Source organism: Engraulis encrasicolus, chromosome 16 (genome assembly GCF_034702125.1).
Source record: "Engraulis encrasicolus isolate BLACKSEA-1 chromosome 16, IST_EnEncr_1.0, whole genome shotgun sequence".
Taxonomy (NCBI): domain Eukaryota; kingdom Metazoa; phylum Chordata; class Actinopteri; order Clupeiformes; family Engraulidae; genus Engraulis; species Engraulis encrasicolus.
In genome coordinates this window covers 40,811,938-40,830,082 of record NC_085872.1, presented here as the reverse complement: position 1 = coordinate 40,830,082, position 18,145 = coordinate 40,811,938, and the positions used below count along the sequence as shown (strand labels likewise).

The window sequence follows — 18,145 nt, the reverse complement described above, 5'->3', positions numbered from 1 at the left end:
TAAATTGTTGCTCAGTATCTGACTACTTGTATTTCCTCATCGTGGCTGAACATTTGCTTTGCGTTCAGTAGAAATGTAATGCATTGCAATGCATTGTAGAATTGAATCGAATCGGATTGGATCTAATAGAATCGAATCGAATCGGATCTACTACCTCCCGAATCGTGATCGAATCGGATCGTGAGGGCAGTGCCGATCCACACCACTAATGCACAACAGAGAGAAAAAACAGGGAATAAGTGTGGTTTGTTAGCAGAGGGCTCTACTTCTTAATACATTAATGCCTCACTATTTGTAGGATCTCACAAATCACTGAAATATGCCAATGACCGAGATGAACTTACACTCAAGTCAGCAAACTAAATGCACTGCAAGTGGCGCCGGACACAATAAACACCTGAACTGCAGACTTTTATTGTAGATTGCAATGGATATGGCAGGGCTATATCTTACACATACAAAATATAAGATTGTGGCATTATTAGGGTTAATCAGACTATTAATGACAGGTTGTGCTATTTTTATGAATGTTGTGCCCAAATCTGATCAGCAGTTTTTGTGTAATACTGCTAGATTGTACATGTAAGCTTACAAACAATACCCTCTCGTGGTAAAATACACTGTATTGCAAGTATAAATGCACCACAGAATGACACGGACAACAAGCTCGCCAAAACCTCATCAGGGATCAGCATCAGTTGAGAGAACTAGCACAGAACCGAACTGCTCACAGCACAGCACTCACCTGCTTCCCCATTGACATGTGTGGGATGAAGCATAGTGTGTGTGTGTGTGTGTGTGTGTGTGTGTGTGTGTAAGACCAAACAATGCAGGTTTACTCATTGAGGAAGAGGGTGTTGCTTCTCCAGAGGGCATATTCATATTGGTTGTGCAGGACTGCATTTGCCACCGTGTGTGCGCGCACGCGTGTGGATTGGTCAGAGTGTGGTAGGGGGCAGGAACGTCATGGATAATTCAATCACACTGGCCAACATCATATTCTATATTTAGCCCATGATGTAAACCTATGGGCAACTGAAAACGATACACCAGAGGTGCAACTTTCAGGTTAGTGCAAAGAGCCCCCGCAGCAGCTTTCAATACTGTACGATCCTCCATCGAATCGGGCAATTAGCACAGATTACATGGGACACACCAGTCACACAGGAAAATGGAAACACCATTTGGAGCACACCATGTCCTCAGGTTTTTTCTAGCATAACCCCTCTTAGGGACTGTTCGTTATTTATTTTCGGGGTCGTCGGAAGATGACCACCTTTGATCGTCAAATTTTGCATGACCCTCCCCTAGCGAGCTTCAAAACTTTGATGACCCTCCCCGCGACGCCGTCAAAAAATGCATGACCCTCCCCTAGGGAGAATTAAGAATTAGCCTTATCCTGCCTTATTTTTGACGTTGATTGACCAACGCTGCTTAGCGAAAGGGCCGTTTCTGAGGCTATGTTGCATTGAAACATACAACAAACAAGGCTACTTTGAAATGCTTTTTGTAATAAATGGGACAAACATTTTTGGATGACCCTCCCCTAGCGAGCTTAAAAAACTTTGATGACCCTCCCCACAGCAATGAAAAAAATGACACGACCCTCCCCTATTTTCTTCCGGTGACCCCAAAAATAAATAACGAACGGTCCCTTACACACCAGCATGGTAATGTGCAATATGAGGAAGGAAAATGAATGCACTTAATGTACTGACACAATTAGTGTAAGCTGATTCATTGGCTTTGCATACTGTTCATCCTCACACAACATATGAAAAAAAGATCAATTACCTACACCAGCAATTGGCCATGCAAACAAAGCAAAGCAGCCTCACCTTGATCTCTCCGTCATTGGCAAAATGGCCCAGGGCAGACATAATCTTGGGTATAGCGGCGGCTAACGTTTCTTGAACCGTTTCCTCTTGCCGCTTTGCGATTCGTGTCAAGCAGGGTAGAAGATTCACTAGATAGGGTCTGCAAGAGGGAGACAGTAGGAATGAGGCACCAAAAGACAAAGATGATGAAGCTATGATGGGCACAACAAAAGGAAAGACAAAAACAACATGGAGAAGCAGTCGTTCTTCCTCTCACTGTCAGAGACTGCCATCACTGTTTCCTTTTCTCAACAGTCCTGTCTCACTATGTACAGTAGGGCCACGGCAGGGCAGGCTAACCCTCCCCACATGGAAGGGCTTCCGCACACCGGCTGCGACAAAGTGCTGAGCACTGCTCAGCTAAATTTCGATTCCATTGTTTTCAATAGAACCACTCACAATGGCGCCGATGTCCGCGGACATTCTCCGATGTCGGATAGCAATTAGAGACAAGTTCTATTTTGTCGGCGCCGCCCATTGACTATCAATGCAATGTTCGAGTGAAATTGGGTTTGGGGGTCCGAATTCTGTCGGAAGCAAAAGTGCGCCGCACTTTGTCGGAGCCGGTGTGCAGAGGCCCTAAGTGTCTCCACAGGACGTGATGCTTGGACCCGCTCCCAGCAGCTGGAGAATACACACCTGCACTTCTGTGGCCGGATGAGATGGGCCAGCTCGGCGAACCTCCACAAGGCAGCACGCAGACTCCGGGAGGCACCGTTCTGCAGGAGAGGAAAACCCAAAGTATTTATAGGTCAAATGAAAGCTTATGGCTGAATGTTTCGTTCCAGTCATGATGATTATGACCTGGTTGATCGACTGGGTAATTATTCTTTACGGTGTAAAATAATAGATGTATGATGTTCATTGTGTCATATGTTATAGTAACATTTTACTTCAGACATGTTTACAGGTCTGAAGTGAAAGAAAAACATGAGGTGTAAAATGAGGTTGCAGAGTGCCATCATTGACAATCATTTCATTCCAAACCTTGTGATGGGATTCTCTCACCTTCTTGATTTCCTTGTACAGCTCCAGCTGCAGCCTGGGCAAGTTGGAGTCCATCAATGCCTGAGAGACATGAGAAATTTCACACAATAGCATGAGGGTCACAGGACCTCGCAGAGCACATTGATGAAGACAAGAATCTGAAACCACAAACTCAGCATCTAATCGCTGTGCATTATTCTGGTTGTGTTTTTCTTAATAGTCCAGCGTGGGGAAGCCTCACATGGATTCTTTGTCTCAGAGCTCATGATTATATCTGATTGTAGTCTACATAAACACTGCACATTTCAGTGCAGCGTGACATTGGAATGGCATGTAACATTCTCTCACTTTGATGATTTTGTTGAGGCACTCGTCCGCCACCATCCTGACATCAGACTCCTTGTCGTCAGTGCACAGCAGGAACATCTCCATGGCAATGCCCAGCAGCTTCTGGAACTCTGGTGAGGTTCTGATCCCAGCACCATGGGGGGCAAAAACAAGAGAGGGGCTCTAGTCACTCTACAAATGCTGAAGATGTAAAGGGCCAGCTACAACCACTGAGGACCCCAAAAGCATCTGTCTTCACTGTTATGCATGTTGAGGTTTTTATCAGGTTTCACTGGGGATGACATAAAAGGCTATTGTTCTATGTAGACAAGGTGGACACAAATGGCTAGTGTGAGCTCATATATCTATTATTCTTTATCAATTCACATTAACTACATAAATATACCTTGCATACAAATTAAACAATAATCAGGTATTTTATTTGAATGACCGTGTGTTGAACTTGACAAGCACACACTCAGTAACCACATTATCTCTCTCCCATTCGGTTCTGCTAATAAATGCCATACCTTAGAGACTGTGCCACAATATTTTCACATATCGTCAGACAGTGGGTCACCCGATCCTTTTTGGTGGTAGCAAGATCTTTTTTCCTTGAGAGACAGACAAAGAATGTTTACTTTGATTAGACTGTAATAAGAAAGAGCAAAATGAAGTAGTCGTCTTAAGTCTGCTGCCCAAATCACTTACAAGGTTATCATACAATTAAGTACATTAAATAAATATGTCTATCAACTTTCTTTGCTGTGACAACTTTCAGAGAGAGTTGGTGACTTTAAGGCCAGTGTCTCTCAACAAGCATTAAGCCCAAGTTGAAAAATCTTTGATCAAATCCATTTTCTGCAAATAGAAAATACAAAGACAGAGAGACGTCACGGTGGCTTCAGAATTTCTTCCCAGGCTAATGTGAGAGCTACAAAATGGATACACATGAATCTCAGATGAAATGTGAACACCTGCTATGGATGAGCTCCCGACTTTTTTGTAGTGTATTGGTTACATGAACTCAAAACACAGTTGCCAACAATTAGGCTCTCACTCCTAACATATAGCACAGGAGCAGTGGTACAAATTGCTTTTACAATGGATCCACAATGCTTTAAGAGAGATAACTAAATCATGATAATGTATTCCTCTGAAAACCTCTGAACACTGGTATCAAATAGGCCTAAATAATATACGATGTTGGTGATGTTTTACTGCTGTTTCACTAGTAAGATATGGAAAACATTGCATATGAAAGCGTCCAATAGCAATAATTTCTATCACATTAGTAAAGGACTGATTGCTTCACAATTAACAGCCACATTGTTTCGCACAAAGGTGTTGAGGTTTTCAAGACATCACGTGAAAACCCAGATGGATTTAAAAAAAAAAAAAAAAAAAAACACCACACAAAGAGGAGGTGCCTGAAGTGAAGTCAGTAATGTAGAGAGACAAATTGACGTACAGTGTAACCAAACCACAACACTACCATCATTTTCAAGGGCATGATTGCTGTGCACTTGTAGAATCAAAGTAGCACTAGGCCTAGAATTATGGTACACCCATGACTGCGACAATAGTCTTGTTTTGACAGGTAGTCTGTTCAGGTCGTTAAATGATGAAATGACAAGTGCAGGTCATATCGGACTGTCAAAACAAACTGAAATACGACTTATGTATGCTAGCTATCAAATAAACCGCAGAGCTGCCCGACCCGATGCATTACGTCATTGTTCAATTAAAATCCTGAGTGCGTCAGAAATGTTAACAACAGCTCCGAAAGTAACATGTCAGATGGCAGGCTCGACTCTGTCTCTGCAGTCGACGGGCTAACATCGGTGAGACAGAACTAAAGGACAACGGGATTTGAAAGGTGCAATGCATATCAGCTAGTTAGCCAGGTTGTAATAAAGCTAACTAGCTAACCTTTGCCATACAACTCGCTGTAATGTTTGTCAACAATAAACACCGTGTGCTCGTGACTTAACAGCCGTCACTGGGAGGAATGTTTCTGATACGCATCATATGACAAAGGATCTAAGCGATGTGAGTAACTCCTTTGGAAATGATTGCTTTGGACAATCGAGCTAATCAAGTGCCTAAATGCCGCAGAAACTTCAACCAGCCAGTGCTACCTGCTTGACTGAGGCGCAATCAGCAATGACTTGACTTACTGTTTCTGCACGAGCTCTTCAGCCGACGGTGGTCCTTGTTGTTGCTGGAATGACTTGAGAGACTCAAAGGCTTTCATCAGTTTCTCCATGGTGGCCATTTTTAACAGGACCAGATGTCGCTAACGTTAGCTATCTGGCTAATATTTACAAATGAGCTATAGCTAGCACGCTAGCATAAGCTGCAGGGACGATAAAATGCTGCAAGGAAGCAGGCGGCCGTAGCGCGTCGCACGTGACAGACACCGCTTGCGACGGCTTCCGTCCACCGCTCCCGTCTTCTTTAGTCGCTAGAACTTTTTACTTGCCACCAATATCTTCATGAAATACAGTGTTCGTTAATGATGTACCATTCGACTTCTAAAAGCCATCTCTGGTGATGCGTCCCTTCAGCCTCACTAGGAAGTGTTGTGACAGCTTGGGAGGCAGCGCGATAAGCCTCGTCCAATCAGGGAACAGTGGGTGTGATTGACAAATAAAAGGCGCAATGGAAGTGCGATTTTATCTCGCTTGAACCAGGATTGGATCTAAGACAGAAGTTCGGGGATTTTGTTTTTAAGCGTCACGTTGCCGAACCCCAGAACAAAACACAATATCAAAGCCCTGTCTGTAGTCCTGCATTCCGTCAGAACGTCCCGTCTCGTTCAAATTGCCTATGCGCAAAGACGGGGTAAAATACTGTCATGAAATTTCGTCGCTCCTATTCCACGTTCAACTGTCAGCTTTATTATAACAAATCAATGATACAGTAATAAGTCAGTGTAAGAAATTGAAGAGTTTGGGAATGACAGCAACTCAACCACGAAGTAGGCCACGTAAACTGACAGAGCGGGCTCAGCAGATGCTGATGCGCAAAGTGCAAAGAGGTGGTTTACTTTCTGCACAGTCAATATATGAGCTCCAAATTTCATGTGACCTTCAGATTAGTCCAAGTACAGAGAGCTTCATGGCAGGTGTGGATTAATGCACGTGCCCACCCCAAGGGGCCAGGCCAACTTAGCCCCACAGCCATGACCCAAACCAGCCTTCAAAACCACCAGTGCAATAATAATCTTTCTAAGGTGCTTCATGTGCCAGCCAATATAGTGTACAATAAACTGGTATTGTCCCATAGGCCAGGTAAGGTCTGAGGGTGGGGCGCCCAAGGGGGCCAAAGGGCCAGAGGCCCCAAGGGGCCAGGCCGGCTTGGCCCCATGGCCACGACCCAAACCGGCCTTCAAAACCACCTTTGCAATAATCATCTTTCCAATTATTTGAGTTCATGAGTTGCTACCATTGATTGTGGTTGCTACAAATTTGATTGTGTTGTGTGTACTTATACCTACTGTTTGGTGGATTTGGTATTTAAAATTATGCTTTTGGGCTTTCAGTTATGACTGATGGGTAGTAATCTCAGCATAGCATCACATGCGTGGCCATGTGACATTAATTTTGTCATCTCAACATCTCAAATCTGAGGGAGTGAGTGAGATGGGATTTGCCATTCCTTGACCTAAAATTGACTAGAATGCAGGATATTGCATCTAAAAAATGCACAATTTGAATAATGCATAATGCCCCCACACCCCCCTACACAAATTCTCCACCCACCAACTGCACCCCCTGCCGAAACTGTGTTGCCGTTCCTCTGAGCACACACTGACGTATATACTTCTGCCCCACTCTATTGCATAAAAAAACCGAAGTGTATCGTGAGCACTGTATAGTTCTCTTAGCATGTCCGATTAGCAGGGTTAAGGTGCATGGTTGGGAGGCCAAGACAGTGTCTGGCCCAGGGGGGCATAATTTCTTAATCCACCCCTGCTTCATGGAATAGGTTTCCATGGCCGAGTGTGAAATTTTGGTGGTGGAGGAATCATGGTGAAAATTAGGGTGAAATTTAGAGGAAGAGGAGGAATGAGGTGTGGTTGTTTTTAGTTGGGAGTTGGGGCTTCATCCCTTAGCTCAAGTAAAAGGAACACTGAATGCAGGATACTAAAACATTTTGGACAATTCCATGCTCCTAACCTTGTGGGAACAGTTTGGAGCGGGCCCCTTCCTCTTGCAACATGACTGCACCAGTGCACTAAGCAAGGTCCATAAAGACATGGTCATGGATGACAGGCAGAGTTGGGTATGGACGAACTTGACTGGCCTGGTCCTAACCTGAACCCAATAGAACACCTTTGTGATGAGTTAGAGCGGAGACTTAGAGCCAGGCCTTCTGGACCACAAGTGTGTGTGACCTCATCAATGTGCTTTTGGATGAATGGTCAAAACTTCCTATATACCCTAAGGGTGCTGTATTAAGTAATAATTGTAAATAAAGCACAGAGCAGAAACGTACATGAACTTCACTTTACTTCATTCATTCTTGATCTGGCCTCTGGCGTATGCATGTAATTCTACATCTCATTACCATAATACAGCGCCCTGGAGGCTAGGTAGATACACCACAAAGGGAAAGAACTTAAATGGCAAGATGTACCTACTTTCTTGGTATTCAGATTGGATGAAAGCATTTACTTTAAGTTTTCAGGACAAATAGTGATTGGTTTAGACTGGTTCCTTTTCACTCTGAATTCTGCTGGTTTTTAAGAAATTATTTTTGGCATCTTAAATCTTTGTTGGTTATCACACAGAGGAGACCGAGATTACTGATAACTTGAACCACATTTGTTTCAGATGAAACTCTACAAAAGGGGACTGCACTTTCACAGCGTGTCCAAGCCAACGGCGGGACACTGAATTTCTTGCATTCCACTCTGAAGTCCCCTGATGGTGGGTGTGTCCAAGTCTCCTTTAGGGCCAGTGGTGTTTCTTTTCTGTTAGTGCAGAGCGAAGAATTCCAGTGCTGGTGGTCACTCCATCGCACACTGTCTTCTCCTTTAGGGATCATATGTACACATTCAGGATGTCCCATCATTGGGGTACCTTGCGCCGGGCAGGGTGTGGGGAGAAGTGGACCCGTCACCAGGGCAGGGCTCCACTTAGCCTATGAGTTGGCCCCCCTTAGTGCCACTTAGCAACTCAGATCTGGAGGTGGACAGTGAACTTCAAATCTATTATAAAGCGCTGCAATTCTGATACGTCTCCTTATGACCTCAAAATCATAAACATTGGTTAATTATAATTATGCCACATTTTCTGTGTAGTTTCTATGTGAAGTAGGCTATAAGGTGTGGTTTGATTACAATAAATTATCATTAAACTTAGACGAATACAAAATGATGTTGATGTTGTTTGGAAACTGTAAAAGGGATACAAAGGCTTGTAGCCTATTTTAATTGAAGGAGTGAATAGTGTGAGAGTTTCTGAAACTAAATTTCTTGGGATAATAATTGATGATAAAATAAACTGGGAACCACACATCAAATACATACAAAGTATTTCAGTAATAAATAAAGCAAAAATGTGTTTAGATTTTGAGTCACATTTTGTGAAAACAATGCCAAAGTATGCATCAATTCAAGAAAATATACTGTGAACTGACAGTACTCCAGTGTTACATAAATGAAAACATGTTGGAATGTTTTGTTGTTTCTTTCTGTGTTTTTTTTTTAGTTAGTTTTTTTCTTGGCGACTATGGATGCATAGGCATGCGTAACTTGTATGGCACAGTTCGGCATTAGGCCTACACGGCGGTGCGTATTACGCAATTTGTGTTATATTTTGATTGCATAGGGGTGGGAGTAAGCCATGCTTTGTTCCACTCCTTTTCAGATGTATTAAGTGGGGTTTCTTTTCTGTCTTGAAGACTGTTGATTTCTGGCCCTGCCGTGGCCTAACGGGTTCGCTTCTCGCCCGGGTCATTTGGCAATCCTTCCCTGTCTCTCCTCCACTGTCCTGTCAGAAATAAAGGCAAAAAGCCTTAAGGAAATATATATATATTTTTTAAAGACTTGATTTCTCGCTTGTAACATCTGAAATCAAATCAAATAAATTCAAAGTCACCTTTCCCAATTTTTAATGGCAGCCAACCAAATAATTTTTTTGCAATTTCATTCCAGTCAAGTCTCTGACTGCGTGGCCATATATTGCCTACACTGCTACTACTAGCCTATTGAATATTGTCACTGAAATCAACAGAAAAGGAATGTTTTCAACCCTCCACCAAGACATATTGTACATCAATAGGAAATAAAGACAGTGTTCTTGTTTTCCTTTTGTACAAACGGCAGTGTATTATTTAATAATTACAAATGTCAGATATGGTACAACACCCAGTGATAGAACAAGAATTACATTGACTGCAGTGGTTGTGACATTACTGTACAACTACAAAATAAAAACCCAACCGCCTCCCTTGTGAAGATATGGGTATATCAACCAACAGTTCTGATATGTTGGCACCAGATATTTGTTAACAGACAAGGAACCTGAATTGTACAACCAATACATGCTTGATAAATTCAACTTTTTTATTATCATCATCTTCATTTTTAGCAGACATTAAAATACACTTTGTGCACACATTCAAACATGTACAAAGCCAGACTTCCTTGCTGACAAAGTGTTGAAACAAAAAAGTAAGCTGATGTGTGCTGTTGGAATGGAAAAAAGATATGACGAGTACAGAGTGATAATTGGCACATGTGTTGAAAAGGCTAAACTTTCATGTGTTCTCATAAACAGTGACGCTATTATTCCCTTTGTTGAGACATTAAACTTTGATGGAAGTCGAGAAAAACAACACAAAGAAAATCCTGAGAGCTATTCTCATCTCTGTAATGCAATAATGAATTTTATGTGTATTTTGAACGTATTGTAAATGCACAGAAGTAAAAGACGGGGTTTAATACAGCATCCTGAATGACATGACATTGGAAGTAGAATAATGTTTGACAGGCAAGTCAGGCCACCCTGCAGACAGTGGAGGGGTAAGCAGCTGAGCAGCAGTATAGAGCAGCATTTAGTACTAAATAGGTGTAAATATGGAATGCTGTACACCACAATGGTTGAATCCATCTTAAAGCTCAATCGTGTCTCTAATGAACTTCACATGAAATTGAATTGCTGTATTATTTGTCCAATCACACACAGGAATGCACACGCGCACACACACACTCATACACACACAAACACACACACACAAACACACACTCATACACACACAAACACACACACACAAACACACTTCCATCTAGCAATCACACAGTGCCCCTCTTAAAAGCAACAAAAATATCTATGAACGTTGAGAGCACATAGAGATTTTCACAGAAACAAATGCACATGTGGCCTTTGAATGTGATTCAGGAGCCTAGCAAAGACTCCAGGGGAGAAGACGTGCATTATCAGTGAGAGGAAAGCTTTCAAGCACTCTTTTGACAGCTTACTCTAGTCTAGACCAACTGTCTCCATCAACCCCCAGGTTTTATTTACAAGCAGGAGAGTGGAGGACCCCACAATGTAAGGGGTGTGCCATCCTAAGTTGGTTGGCATTAATACAGTACAACATGCACACATGATTAAACTAGAGGAAGAAAGAAAATGTTATAAAAGTCTCTGATTTTTCACAGCATTAAAATTATAATACATATACAGTTTGAAAGAACAACTAAACAAACAAAAAACATTGAAACCAAGTCAGTTAAGCTTTGCTCCGAGCAGTTCTGCTGGTGAGCAAAAGCTATATGTCAACATCCTGTCCAAGAAGAAGCGTCACCTTCAAACCTACATTTGAACCACTAAAATAAACAAGTGTTTTGGTATGGGGGTGGCAGGTTGACTCAGCTCATTCACTTGAGTATGAGACATTGCATAAAAAAGGAGGACAACTTTTCATGATTCCTCACTACACTTTTAATATAAACGCCAAATGCATTATTCGGACTAGCGGATGTGTGAGAGAGATGCAGGGCATATTGAGGATAATGTGTTGCTGAGTCTCTACCATGGTGAATATATGCTCAACTTGCTGACACAGGGCTTTATATCCAATACTACTTAATTCACATGACAGGACTTTGAGAATAAGAGAAAGAGGGAAGAAACCTACAAAAGGAAGAATGGTTATATGGTGCCAAGTAAAAAAACAAAAACCTACTGATATGTAATCACATATGCCATTCAGAGTGTGCCAAGCTTCTTAGACCCTGATTTATAAACAGGCTACATGATGGGTAAAAAACTAATATGATAAATGATTGATGTTCTGAAATAATGTATGGGGAATATGTGGGTGGTTTGCCTCAGAGTAGCCTGGATAAGGAGTAAATAAGATAAGAGTCATAAAGCACATGTGCCTCTCGTGCTGGTAAATGAAAGTAAACGGTCTCAGAAATGGCCCATAAATATTTCTTAAAAGGTAGTCAAGACATGTTGCGTAACTAAATGTGCATAGCATGAGTTTTTGGCTAATGTGTGTAGGATGAAATCACAAAATACACAATATAAATGTTTAACTAGATTATCTCTGATATCTGTATATCATGCATCATGGCAACAATCAATGCACAATGATCTGTAAATAAACAACTGTGTTGCTCTTTTCTGAAGTATAGCGAGAATATGCACAGGAAAGATCTAATCAGTGACAGATCTTCAGGTTTAAATTTAAGGCATGGACATTCTTGCGTCAGTGTTTAAACTGGCACGCGCTCACATACACAAAAGACACTCATCCTAAGTACCCTTACGCATATCTGTGGATATTTGGAATGTTAAATTCAAGAGGATCATCAAAAGTCTCAAAAAGATGTATACAACCTAATATTTCACTGTGCAGTGTCCAAAGACAGTTTGTACTATTGCAATGTGCATGGTTGTCAAACTGCGTGCCTTAACCTTACATCCAAACGTAAGTCTTGTTTTGCCAACCATGCAACATCACACTCTACTTGACTTGAATGATGCCTTTCTTTCCTCAACCTTAGCTACCAGAGCAGAAAGGTACTGGCAATGGTCCTTTAAAACTGAGGCATGTTATCTCTCCAGTCCTGCACATAAGCAGTGACCTGCAATCTTACCTGACAAGAGTATAAGCCACCAACGCTTTCTACAAATGACAATGATTGTAACAGTGAGGCCAGCTTTGAAAAAAAAAAGAACAAGGGAAAAGAGAGTAAAAAGAAACAAGATTTCAAGCTTCTGTAAGTTGTAGTAAACACCTACTGAAAATAGACGTTCGGCCAAGATGGCAAAGCACTAGTTCTATGACCTATACTGATGTCTACGCCTTTACTCCCTTAAAGTCTATTGGCCATTTTTGCCGCTTTTCCACCACAGTTTTTCTGGTAGAACTAACAGCTCGACACAGCGCGACACGGCTGCCACTTTTTGCTTTACGATTGAGCTGTATCGTGTCTATTCGAAAAGCAAGTGGCGGCCGAGTCCCGCTGTGTCGAGCTGTAGGCCTACCAGAAAACCGGCAGTGGAAAAGAGTCTTTTGACACATTACATCTGACCCATTTGGGCTTAATTGGCAAATCAACTTGCAGCTTGATGCAGGCAAATGTCAGAGAAAAAAAAACTATACATGAATTAAAAGCAATGCAGACGAAAAGGCCATACAAACAAAAGGCCAGATGCTACCTTGGAAAATGAACACAAAAAAGGTCAATGAATACCATACTGTGCTTCATTAAAAAAAATCCTTAAATACACATGTTCATACTCATTCCAAAATAATAAAAGAAAACAATGCTGTGTATGCATTCAAGTGGTACTCATATGGCTTTTGTACAATACAACCTTTAGTGAAAATATACATCTAGACATAATTCAAGTACAAATGTACAAAATCTTTAAACTCATATTTTTTTCTTGAATTATAATACACTTTTGTTACAATTCATAAATACAGTTAGTTTTAACATTCATGGAGTTTGTAAGATCTGCGTTGTGACTGGCAGCTGACCAATGGGGGTGGAGCGAGGGCAAGGGGAGTGGTTCAAAGTCGTGAGGGCTCCTCCTCCTCTTCACTGTAGCCACTCTTAAAACACACCTGTGGAACAGAGACACACACACGCACTGTGAGGAAGGGCAACAAACTAGCAGCTTTGATGACATCTCACACACAAACACACAGATACAAAACAAGGTAGTGTGAGGACGTGTGAGAGTCAGAGAGAGAGAGAGAGAGAGAGAGAGAGAGAGAGAGAGAGAGAGAGAGAGAGAGAGAGAGAGAGAGAGAGAGAGAGAGGGGGAGAGAGAGAGAGAGAGAGAGAGAGATACAGAGACAGAGACAGAGACAGAGACAGAGACAGAGAGAAACTGTTAAAACCTAGCGAGTGGTTCAATGAACAGACTTCACAAAAATACAAGCAAGCAATGAGAAGATGAGAACGAAAACAAGAGGAGAAATTCCCTCTATGGATATCTAATGTTGATGAAATGCATGATGCCAGGTGCCGCCGTGTGCTTCCTCCAGGAAGCTGTGTGGTTATGGAGTGTCCATGGGAGCGCCCTGGAGGAGAGCGAATGCATGAGCCTGGCTTGTGAAGATTACAGGGAGGAAACGCGTCAGGAGGACAGAGACAGGGAAGCATACTATATAGTGCTGGACGATATGGAATATAAAAAACTAGATCACGATATGGATTACTTTATATCATGATAACCATACACATATCACAATATACCACAATTACGTCTGTTTTAAATTATTTTCTTTGTGATGTGTCACAAAAAATATGTTTCTTTGAAATTCATCTTTCTATTCTTCATTTTACAGTTACATGAACTGAGAGCGTAAAGTGACAACACGAAATGTTGTTGATTTATACTAAATTGTATATTCGCTGTAATAATGAATAAAATTGGTTTATCACGATAGAAACGAGGAGAAATGGCACAATTAGACCATTTCCCATCACGATAGCGATATACGTCTATAGTCCTATCGCCCAGCCCTATGAATGTATGTAATATGTATACTGTTGCGGTGAGGGAATGATGGTCATGACCCATGGTGGTGGTGGTGGTGTGTCTTCGACATGGCAACACACAGAGGGCATGCCCGAGGGACTGGAGGCGTGCGGTGCGGACGGAGTGGTGGGCTGATGTGGAGAAGAGAAGAGAAAGGCAGAAAGAGAAATACCTTAACCCCCTCCCCCACGCACTGTGGCCGGCGCAGCACTAGCACTTGCCTCTCTCCTGAACAGCCGGTAGAAGAAGCCTCTCTTTGGCGGCGGGTTGGGCCTGTTGATGTCCAGGTCGGAGCACAGGATGCCGTCCAGCTCATACACGTTGATCTCCTTGAAGCATTCCATCTCGATCATCTGCCAAGAGGACAGCGTTTTAGGGATGCACCGATACCACTTTTTTGAAAACCGATACAAGTACGAGTACATTAATGTGTGTACTTGCCGATACCGAGTACCGATACCTTATACCACCAAAATACAATGAAATAAATGCATGGTCTTGTTTTTTTCCACCTGTGATATTTTTATGTTCCATTTCCATGTAGATTTAAATGTTAGTAAATGTATGAGGTGGCGCTTTTTTCCATGCTGCTTTCAAGTCCACAGAACGTGACAAGATTTTACATTGTTATGTGTAATAGCAGTATCGTCCTGGTATCGGCAAAGTGCTTGACGAGTACGAGTACAGGTATAATGAGCAGTATCGGGTGCCGATACCGATACCAGTATCGGTATCGGTGCATCCCTACAGCGTTTACCAAAAAAAAAAATACTGTAAGCATGCCAACACACAAAATCATTGTACATGTGATATGGATATGCTAGCGAGTACACACCTTTGCAACAAATACTTCCAGATGAAATTCCCACCACACAGCCAATAAATCGAACAAGGACTGAGTCATGTAGTTTTAGTTTCAAATACTGTATCTCAGCATATACCATCGTGACCTCATCTACTGTAATGTGCATGCGTATGTGTGTGTGTGTGTGTGTGTGTGTGTGTGTGTGTGTGTGTGTGTGTGTGTGTGTGTGTGTGTGTGTGTGTGTGTGTGTGTGTGTGTGTGTGTGTGTGTGTGTGTGTGTGCAGGCGTGCAGGTGTATGTGTGTGCACGCATGAGTGTGTGCGTGTGTGCATATTTAAAGAAAGTGAAACTGACTGTTTAAGGAACAGTCCACCCTTTTTTGATTTACACATATTTCCAGTATTTCCAAGCATTATTCATGAATGTGCATATCATTTTCTTCTCAGTGTTTTCAGTACTTAGATTCATTGCTATCAGAATTATTAGCATATCTTGGCATAATCACTAGAAGTAATGGGAGCATTAGCATCAATTGATCACAAGACAGGATTAAAGCACTTTGGTGATTTTACATTCATTTTAAAGCAGTTTATAAGTACATTTGGTGATGTTTTGTTTGCTCCTATAGACTTCAATTGCTACACTTCATTTGTGGACTGTTCCTTTAAATACAATGAATGTACTGTTCCAGCAGTTGCAATACCTCATTCTGCCATGGGATGGAGACACTCCCTGTGACAAACTTGTGGTAGAAATCATCATCCGTTGTGTCGAGGTTGACGCCTTTGACAGTGGAGAACTGTTCAATGTCCAGGACATCCTTGCAGTAGACTGCTCTGGGCTGAAATGTGCAGCAAACCAGACATAACAAAAAAAAACACATTAAAAGCAGTTCCTCCAGGAAATAAATCTTGCAGGAAAGTTTTTTCTACGGTACGGTACTCAGATTTACAATTTATTTTCAAAGCTTCTTTTTTTACAGACATATATTAGGCTCTGATATATGAGAGAAATGTTCAGTGCAGCGTACCATCCAGTCTACAAAATATATAAATCAATGATACAGTTTTTCATTTTCACTGATTAAAGATTCTGTGGAAAAAACTAAAATGCCAGTGGAAAGGACTATTAGAAATAATTCAGTGTACTGGCTCACATCAGGGCAGAAGGGCGGGTCCAGCATGTTGGCCTCCAACCTCTTGAAGTTGACGTTCCTGAAAATGGTGTGCTGCTTCACCTCCGTGCCACCCCCACCTTGGCAACCCAGACGCTCCTTGGGGTCCTTTGCTAGCAGCTGTGGTGAAAAAAAGAAGAAGAAAAAAAAAAACACACACACATTGACCAAAACAGGAAATACGGTGGGAAAGCACACACGCTGTAAAAAAAACGTTTCACATGGCTGGTATTGTTGAGAGTGGAGCTTGTTAGAATGTCTTCAATGGGTTGCCTGCTTGAGCAGATGTGTTACCCAGTGGGGATACAACAGAAGAGTCACCCAGCGACTCGCTTTGGTTTTCTAATAAATTTAGAGTAAGCAACTACTAATGGCTAGGCAGGCTGATGTTGTGGAAAAGCATGGATCTTCTACAACATTACTGGAAGCGAAATATACAGTGAGGAGAATAAGTATTTGATCCCTTGCTGATTTTGTTGGTTTGCCCACTAATAAAGACATGATCAGTCTCTAATGTTAATGATAATATGTATTCTAATATGGAGAGACAGAATATCAAAAAGAAAATCCAGAAATTAACTCTAAAGAATATATATTAATTGATTTATATTTCATTGAGGGAAATAAGTATTTGATCCCCTGCCAACCATTAAGAGTTCTGATCCCGCAGATCAAATTGCACTTCCAATCAACTTGTTATCTGAATTGAACACACTTGTTAATAGTAACCTGCACAAAAGACACATTGAATCTGCAGAATCAGTCCATAGAATCAGTCAATCAATCAAACTAAACTCGCCAACATGGGAATGACCAAAAAGCTGTCAAATGATGTCAGGGACAAGATTATAGAACTCAACAACGCTCCTGGATATTAAGGAGCAAACTGTTGGTGCATTTCTTCCCAATTTTGGAACATACAAAATGATCATCAATCATCAATCTTAGACCTGTCTGTGGTTCCATACAAGATTTGACCTTGTGGGAATTTAATAACCAGAAAAAAAGAGATAAAGCACCTTAAAACTGTATGGGATGAGCTACGAAATTATCTCAAGGCAGCTGGGACCTCAATCACTAAGACAACTATTGGAAACACTTAATACCACAGCAGATTAAAATCCTGCAGTGCATGTATGGTACCCCTGCTTCGGAAGGAACCTGTTCAGGCTCACCTGAGGTTTGCCAATGAATATCAAACTGGATTAGGATATGATTGGGAGGTGCTGGAATCAGATGACACCAAAATCAAACTGTTTGGCATTAATACAACTCGATGTATTTGGAGGAAGAGAAATGCTGCCTATGATCCCAAGAACAACACCTTCTCCTTCTCTAACCCATCATACATGAAAGTGGTAACATTATGTTTTGAGGTTGTTTGTCTGGCCAAGACACAGGACAACTTCACATCGTCAAGAAATGGATGGAGGGAGACATGTAAACGTACAATGCTGAATGCCAACCTCTTTCCCACCACCACTAGACTGAAGGTGGGTCATGGATTGGCCTCTCAATATGATAATAATCCATAACATACAGTCCAAGCAACGAAGGAGTAGCTCAAGCAGAAGCACATTAAGGTCATGAAGTGGCCTAGACAGTTTCCAAACATTAACCCTATAATAATTCTGTGAAGGGAACAGAAGCTCCAATTTGCCAAGCTACAGTCGTACAACTTAAATGATTTAGAGATGATCTGCAAAGAAAAGTGCCTCAACGACCTCATTTACTACCACCAACCCCACTGTGCTTCCTGGCAGATTTGTATTCCAGTCACCAATTCACACTATGCTGCTGGTGCGCTAAGGCATTACCACACATATGTGCACACAGTGCTGGTTATGAAAGTAACTGTAGCTCTATGAATGAGTAGGAAACCACCATTGAAGTCAAATATTTTTTTATGATATTCTTCAGTGCTTTTTTACATTGTTGATTGTCTTTCTAC

The 18,145-nt window shown here is 41.7% G+C and overlaps 2 protein-coding genes across 8 annotated transcripts in view; both read right to left on the bottom strand.

Moving 5' to 3' along the window:
• The window catches only part of htt (huntingtin), a 56,256-nt gene extending 50,483 nt beyond the window's left edge, over positions 1–5,773 (bottom strand). For 3 of the 6 annotated variants that reach the window (XM_063219615.1, XM_063219619.1, XM_063219618.1), the window contains exons 1-6: positions 5,372–5,773; positions 3,722–3,805; positions 3,213–3,333; positions 2,886–2,945; positions 2,517–2,596; positions 1,839–1,977 (exon numbers count right to left, since the gene is read on the bottom strand). In XM_063219615.1, coding sequence (XP_063075685.1) covers positions 1,839–1,977; positions 2,517–2,596; positions 2,886–2,945; positions 3,213–3,333; positions 3,722–3,805; positions 5,372–5,469 — 582 coding nt within the window. In that variant the 5' untranslated portion in view covers positions 5,470–5,773. Of the gene's footprint in view, positions 1–1,838; positions 1,978–2,516; positions 2,597–2,885; positions 2,946–3,212; positions 3,347–3,721; positions 3,806–5,371 lie in introns of all 6 variants that reach the window. The other 3 variants (XM_063219614.1, XM_063219616.1, XM_063219617.1) reach the window with 1 other exon arrangement.
• Positions 5,774–9,754: 3,981 nt separating this feature from the next.
• grk4 (G protein-coupled receptor kinase 4) overlaps positions 9,755–18,145 on the bottom strand; it is a 58,010-nt gene continuing 49,619 nt past the window's right edge. The window contains exons 13-16 of one of the 2 annotated variants that reach the window (XM_063219613.1): positions 16,177–16,314; positions 15,724–15,861; positions 14,388–14,568; positions 9,755–13,292 (exon numbers count right to left, since the gene is read on the bottom strand). In XM_063219613.1, the coding sequence (XP_063075683.1) occupies positions 14,389–14,568; positions 15,724–15,861; positions 16,177–16,314 (456 nt within the window). In that variant the 3' untranslated portion in view covers positions 9,755–13,292; position 14,388. The remainder of the gene's footprint in view (positions 13,293–14,387; positions 14,569–15,723; positions 15,862–16,176; positions 16,315–18,145) is intronic. The other variant, XM_063219612.1, reaches the window with a different exon arrangement.